The sequence below is a fragment of the Pholis gunnellus genome (genome assembly GCF_910591455.1).
Source record: "Pholis gunnellus genome assembly, chromosome: 21".
In the NCBI taxonomy this organism is placed as follows: Eukaryota; Metazoa; Chordata; class Actinopteri; order Perciformes; family Pholidae; genus Pholis; species Pholis gunnellus.
The window spans coordinates 4,663,131-4,670,972 of record NC_136548.1 but is presented as its reverse complement, the minus strand read 5'-3'; the positions used below and the strand labels follow the sequence as shown (position 1 = coordinate 4,670,972).

The 7,842-nt window shown below is 40.5% G+C and overlaps 1 protein-coding gene across 1 annotated transcript; it reads left to right on the top strand.

Moving 5' to 3' along the window:
* Positions 1-3,609: 3,609 nt before the first annotated feature.
* lrrc18b (leucine rich repeat containing 18b) lies at positions 3,610-4,916 on the top strand (the record flags this gene model as incomplete). The annotated part of the gene is made up of 2 exons (XM_079182865.1): positions 3,610-3,858; positions 4,497-4,916. The coding sequence occupies 2 exons, from the start codon at positions 3,610-3,612 to the stop codon at positions 4,914-4,916; spliced, it is 669 nt and encodes a 222-aa protein (XP_079038991.1).
* Positions 4,917-7,842: the final 2,926 nt, after the last annotated feature.

Sequence of the window (7,842 nt, the reverse complement as noted above, 5' to 3'; positions counted from 1 at the left end):
TAAATGAAGTACAAAGATGATGTTGTATATGACGTCAGTGCTGGCTCTGTTTTTATTGTCATGCCTACATCTCTTTGTGCGGCTATTTCCAGTTGCTCAAGTCCTTAGCCCAACCAACAAAAACAGAAAAAACTAAACAAATATGCGGAATATTTGCAGCAGAGTTTTCGTGTTGAAACCATTCACACGAAGGCAGACGCGAATATTTGTGTTCCGAGCATTCCACTGAAAATGAAAAGTTTCATACTGTCACACGATCATAAATTCATAAGTTGATGGTTACTATAATAAACCCAAACTCAACTCTACACACTGGAGACAGGTTACAACGTGGTCCCATTTCCCATGAAGCATTTTTTTCAGGAGTGTCAATGTTGAGCTTCATTGCTCTGAGTTACATCATTTACAATATGACTGGACGGAAAAATATCTAGACTATGTGTTCATTTTTATGTGATACAAGGTTTCTAATCCTTGGCTCTTTAATTGTCTCGGTCCAAGAGTCAAAATGTATCGAACAAAGATAGACGTAATCATTTCCCAATTTCGTGTTTATATTTGATGTACCCGGATATATACTTCTGGGTCCATCTTGCTAACACTCGCTAACTAGCATTTGCTGTGTAGCTACAATAGCTAACCTTGTATGAGTGTTGTTTAGCTTGTTAGCTAGACTCACTAACTCCAACTAACCTTGTATGAGTGTTGTTTAGCTTGTTAGTGAAAATAGCTAAGACTATCCCGGTAGCATTTGTTGTTTAGCTCTTTAGCTATGTTAGTTAGCTCCAGGAGCTAACCCTAGCTAACCATTGTTTGTGTATTCCCTGCTAGTACTGTGTACAAATGATTAAAATGCTTGGTAATGTTTTTAGGAAATAGCAGTTTCATGTTGGAGGTTTTGTTAAGAAGAATGAGGGTTAAAACCAAAACAGTTTGAAACAAAATAGTGTCCTTCCTTTTTTCTTTCTTTTTCTTTCATTCTTTGCCTCTCTCTCTCTCACCCTGTTCACAAATACTTTGATATACGCTCACACACAAATAGACACACAGACACACGCTGCTCACATTTCTTTATCATCAGACGTAATCTGAACTGCTGCATGCAGTGCCTTACTCAATTAGGTCAACGCCATTTCCTCCAGTGTGTCCTGTGTCTCCTGACCTGTATTTCACACTGTTGATGGAAATCAGTCAGGCGTACAGACCATATAATACTGTCGCCTGCTGTTTCACGAAGACTGATACAAAAAAATTAACACATAAAACACAAAGAATCCACACCGACAAAAGGTCAGGTCTGGTCCAAAAGGGATTAAGTAAATGGGTTTTTGTCTGTAGCTTAACATTACAAAACATATGGCAGTTTGTGGCTACATTTTCCACAGTCTACATGGCTGCTCCTTTGACAGGCTTTGACAGACACATTGGAATCCAACCTCTAACCCAAGCAGATTTTCTCTTTTCTGTGGGATGATTATATTTATTGTCATAATTCAAGTATGTGTTTACATGCGCACAATATTCCCTTCTTGATGTGGTATCATAAGTGACCTGATTTTAGTTTGGTTCATGCAAAATTGCATATAATAACCAGGTTTCAACAAAACTCTGATTATGCGAAAGATGGTGAGGATTCCCAGTTAATCAGGCACTGCTTTTACTTTTAGAATTTGCCATTCAAGCAAACCTTAGAGTCCTGCAGAGTTGTATTGATGCTATTCTGTAGCTCAACTATTAAACATAACAAAAACAAAGCGGGCTGCAGCAGGCTAGACAATCTGAAAAGTAAAGGCCTTTAACATGCTAAATCTGTAAACATGAGCACCCAACTGGTGTAAATTAGTTCAGTATTTACGTCAGTCAATGGCTCCCGTGATTGGCTATTGAAGGTATTCTGGATGTTCAAAATAGCTACAAAGTTGGTGGTCTTATTCCTGAAATAATCCCGCTCATCTAACTGAGCAAATTTTTCTTTATTGTTTAAGGTAGAGAGAAAAGACACTGTGACTTGTAAAAAGATAGCACCACCTACTGGTAGTTGGGAGGTACTGTGTGGCCTTTACGTTCAGCGAGAGTGCATCATATGAAATGCATCAGGCTAAATTTAGACAGCTGAGTAATGTCTGAGGTGCGACTACAGTATGTGATACAATAAACTCACTGCCGGCAGACGTCTGTGTGTGTGTGTGTGTGTGTGTGAGCGTGTGTGCATACTAGAGTGTGTGTGCGTGAGTGAGAGAGTGTCATTACAGCCATGCGACTGCAATCATATCAAAGCTTGGTGAGAACTATTTACAAACACAGAGTTTAGCAGGTCAGTATACTATATACAGTAGCTGCTATAGCTATATTTACTTTAATAATAGTTTTGATTAGGATATGTATTTTTTTAATTATGCTTTGATTATACTATTACTTTTAATTAATTAAAAAAAAGTATTTCAATTTGTGTTTTATTGGTATTTAAAATATATAATATATACATTTTTTTTTCAATAAATGATTAAGCATGTGTGTTTGTGGGTGAAAAAAAATCCATTTCTGCTGAACAAGGAAAGGCCTGTTGAGTAATCAGAGTGTGTCAGATTGTGACTGGAATAAGCCAAGTTAAGGTACCTTGCAGGTGACTTACATGGAGATTGAAATAGCCTGGAACTCTATAATAGTTTCAAATGGTTATAATTAATAAATAACCAGTCTTTTTGATATTTTCTATAAAGCTCATCAAAATATGTTATGATCAGCCGATCAGTCTCACTGCTTTATTCAGACACCTGGAAACCATAAGGCCTTCACTTTTATACAATCAGTGACCAACATCGACACCTTCATATGTTATTTTCATTTCAAACACAAGAAACCTAGAAACAGTTACCGTAATCATTCAAAATGTACGTTCTGGTGTCGAATACAGACACTAGAAGAACAGAAGTGACCTGCAGTAGCTGGTCACAGCCATAAAGTCTACTGAGAGCTAACAGCAGTTGCCTGGGAACAGAAGAAAACAAATCCCTCCTCCGGCCAGTGAGTCTGTCTGATGGACAGCCGCTGCACAACATGTCAGCTCGTTCCTTGTCTAACAACAATCTGACTTGTGTTTGTCTTACAAATCTTTCCAAATTCTCAAGCTGGACAAAGAGATCAAGAGGTCAAGTTGCAGAACGTGTCTGGAGTCTCTTTTATCTTTTTTCCCGCGATTCAGCGTGTTGGATCTAAGGAAGCAGACTCTCAGTGCTGGTGAGGAATCAAAGTGGAAGAATATGCTTAAAACAGCCGGCGTTTATTGCGAAACACTTCTAGTTTAATTTTGTTCTGATGCAGTAGGAATCACAGTCGTTTAGTTCCAGTGAATACAGTCAATCTTCTGAACAGGGTTATTCTTAAACCTTTACTGTACGCTGAATACAAACTGTAAAGCACCTGCAAAGTGTTAGGTTAGTTCATTTGCTGTGTCATGGAGCAATAGGTGATGATGTTATGGATATTTAAGGTGGTTAACATGATCTTTCAGACCGCTGCGTCTCTCAACTCCTCAATTCCAGCACATCAGTGAATACTGTTAACTACAGACATACAGTTCGTGCTGTATCTCCCTACAGCAGAATTGCCATGGGGAAGAAAACAAAATCGGCCAAAGGGACGACGATCACCTTGAAAGCGGCTCAGAACTGCGTGGAGTTGAAGGAGGGCAAACGCTGTTTGGATCTCAGTTTCAAGGAGTTCACCGTGGTCCCGAAGTGCATCCAGAAGCTGAGTGCAATGGATGAACTGAACCTGAGCAGGAACAGGATCAGAATTGTCCCCGACTTTATTGCCAGTTTCATCAGCATCTGTGCTCTGGATCTGCACAGCAACTATGTGAGTATGACCGATAATTGAGGAAAATAAGCTTCAAAAGGCCACTTTGTTCACTGAGTGATGACACCAAACAACTATTTCATGTCTTGGTGGACCAACAAAATAACCTCAATGATGTCATCGGGGTTATTTCGACTTGGGCTTGGAGTCTAAATATGAAACCCTGCACTGCCCAGAGTGTCAGTGTTTACCATGCAGGGGCAGTATTGAGTTGCATTGTGGGAAGTGTATGCTCCAACATTTTTGAAGGTTTACCCACATTTAGGATTACAAGTTAGCCATCTTGCCACTGTATGAAATATGCTCCGTGTGTATGTATGAGGCAGTGATTAGTTCGTGGACTTATCTTAAATTCGAAATATGTGCCATTCAAGCACAAGGTAAACTGAAATAATTAAGGCTTTAAAACTAGATTCTATCTCATGGCCCCTGCAAGAGATGTTTTATTACGGAGTAAACAATTAGCAAACAAATGTAGTATTATGAAATGAACACATACACAACATGTTGAGCCTCCCGGCCCCCTGAGGGTCTGGTGCCCTCGGGACAGTTGCTCATCAAATCTAGAAAAATGTAAAGTATGAATCGGTGTATTGCACCATTCTGTGTATTACAGACTGCGTTTCTGTTCATTGCAGCTGGAGCAGCTCCCCGGGGCTATCGGCTGTCTCCAGAACCTGCTGCTTTTGAACCTGTGCAACAACCGTCTGACGAGCCTCCCCAGCGAGCTCGGCCTGCTGAAGAACCTCCACACGCTCTACCTGTCCATCAACCAGCTGGAGCGTCTCCCCTCCTCCTTCAGCGCGTTGAAGGAGCTCTGCCACATCAGCCTCTCCGACAACCGGTTCACCCGCTTCCCCGGCTGCCTCTCTAGTCTGGACAAGCTACACAAGGTCAACATGGCCAGGAACCCCATCTTCACCAAGAAGGCAGCCGGTCAAGAGTCCCTCATGATGACAGATAGGTTTTATCTGGTCAAGGACAAAGCCCTGTGTGACGTCTGCCTGAATAAGTGCCAAACTGGGAGGAAGGAATTGGAGGAATCGGAGCCAGAATGACAAGATGACAAGGAGATGTTGGGATTGGTTTCTCTTTAAATAACACACATATAGGACATTTCAATAAATGCTGTTACTCAACTGTAAACATGTGTTTTGTAGCCTCGATAGGAAAGTGGTAATAAGTTGCACTGCAGCACCATCTGCTGTTGTGAAACATACACTAAGGAGCCTAATTAAACACCCACTGAGTTACAAACCTACTTTTATGGAGCTGGTGTCCATTGAGTGTTTTGGTCGAAGACAAGGAGACAAGACTCATCATTTTTTCCACAATCCATTTTTAAAAAGCCATCTCAACCTTCTAAAGTTTTTCAAATTAAAATGTGACATCGTTTAGATGAATTAGTTTAATATAAAATGGGCCTCTTCGATGATAGAAACCTAAACCTCATTTTTTTTAGATTTTCTAAAATGTTGTACTCTCAAGCAGCATGAATATTTTGAGCAATGACCTCAATACTTAATGTATATTTAATGTGTAATTTGAATAATTGTGACCCGCATGCAGGTTTCAACTTGCATGAAAATTCAGAAAGGAAAATGTACAGAAATATGATGCGCTGTTAATGTGTACTACACTGCATGTGTTGACCGTCTCTTTGGCCTAGAGGGCAGCAGAGAGTACCAGAAGCAACAAATACCGACACCTTCGTCACACAGCACCGTTCTGTCTTTGACGTCGCTGCCATTGATTCTGAATGCAAGAAACTGATGTGACGCATCTTTAATTTCAGCAAAAGTAATCTGTAGGCACCGTCGTGGATGCTTATGTGTTTATTTGAAACGTCTTTAAAAAGGAAAAGAAAAAGGCTGCGCTGATATCTGCACATCATGTGCAATCGTCATGGTAGTAAACGTGTTACAGCAGTGCAATGCAAAGTTTAAAGAGTAATATTTATATGGGCATAAATGATAAAATGACTAATATGAATAATATCACTATCCTTTAAATAACCACAAATCCAAATTCTGCTTTTAATTTCATGTTTGAATGTAAAGTAATTGTACATATATGGGCTTTTGACACACTTGAATTAATATAAAATGAAAACTGAAACTGTTGCTCCTGCCAAGATGCCAAATGGGAGCTATGAGGTTCCGTTCATTTTGCCATTTGTTTTTATTTTTCTTAATAACTTCAGAGCAGACTTCCATCACAACATTTCACACAAAATGTAAGCTGCTTACATCAGCTGCTCCGCTGCCCATAGGTGGTCTGCCAATACTTTCAACAGCCTTTTATGATACAGGTCTAACGGTTTATCTCTGCTCACTTACATATACTCACACAGCAGTCCTCCACTGTAACCCAATGAGGCCTGGCTCGCCCAGCTGAAATGCAAATTGTGAGCTGTTATCTTAGAAAGCATTGTTTGAAGACGATGAAGGCCATAACCTCTGTCCGCTGTTCATTCCTCTCTATCTCATTACCAGATTAAAGATCAATTCTCTTCCTCACCCCGTTTGCCTTCACTACATCCGCACAAGCAGTCGATACAATGTGAAAACAGTGAATAACCTCAGAGGGTCGTGTCATCCAGCTTTTACCACATCGCTGAGCTGGAGAGTGCTGAGTAGACTGGATTAAGATCTCAGCAGATGCAGTCATTAGGAAGCCAGCGGCCTATTGACCCAGCCCCATAGTGAGACTGACTCATATTATGGTCGAATGTGAGAGAAAGACAGCAAAAGCCTATATGGTCCCTTATGTCCTTATGTACATGATCCCTATGGGACCAACGCCATGGTTGTATTGGTACCTGTTTATTCATGCTTAGGGTATTTTTCTGTGGCTCAAGCTGGAGGTCCGTTACAGCTGAACAGTCCAGAGCTCTTTGTGCAACGCTCCCGGACTCTATTCAGTGCTATTGAAAATCAATTCACACACATATAGACGTGCATGTCTTTTTGTTTCTCCCTGCTTTTTTTTCCCTCAGCCATTCCATCAATCTCTCCATCCTCCCACTAGCTCCCTGTAGGTCGATCACCCAAACAACAAACAGGCAGAATGAACGAATGAAACAGAACTGCTGTGGAGGCAAAGCAATGTGGCCACAAATAGAATTAAATTCATTTGTATTGCTCTGGCTCCTTTATTGGCTGAGATAGAGGGCAATTGGAGTTTGTTACATTATATTAAATGAAACAAGGAGCTCAAAAACAAACAAATCAAACCAGCAGCCGTGACAGCCAATGAAGAGTCCAGGTGGAGAGACTTTAAAGCTGGAACCACAGTGGGCTCAGGTGTGGCTCATTAGCTGACGATCAACATCCTGATAGACCCCTAGTGGAAGGGAGGGGTCATCACACTGTTCTATTCATGGCAAATTACACTGTGACATGTTCTATAACGTTTTTATTGCATACTATAATATGATATTTCTTTTGACATATGATACTATATCATTTTAATGACGTACCATACCATATAGACTTATACCATATATATATAACATAAATGACATACTATACTATGACATTTTATGGCATACTATATTATTTTTGGAACGCAATACAGTTACAATGATGCATAATGATGCTGGAAACGATTCATGGGAGTTACATTTTACTTGAAATCACTACTGGGTCCATGTCAAATAGCGGATGCTGTAACTGTAATCATCAGAGAATATGGATAGAAAACCTTGTCTTCTGAAAATTGCTTATGTGCAATAACTCTAATCTGACAAAAGGACTGAGTAAGACAAGTCAGACAAAGAGACCGAAACACAGTCAGACAGGCAGAAGTCTTCCATCCGTGTTGCATACGCCGCAGTCTGCTGTCCTGTCACCTCCTCATAACCATTAGCGGATGAAGTCACGGCCCTCTGCTAATTGTCAGTGACAGAGTACTGAGGGAGGGTAATGGGAGCAGAGAGGGGGCTAGAGAGAGAGAGAGAGAGACAGAGGCAGAGAGACAGAC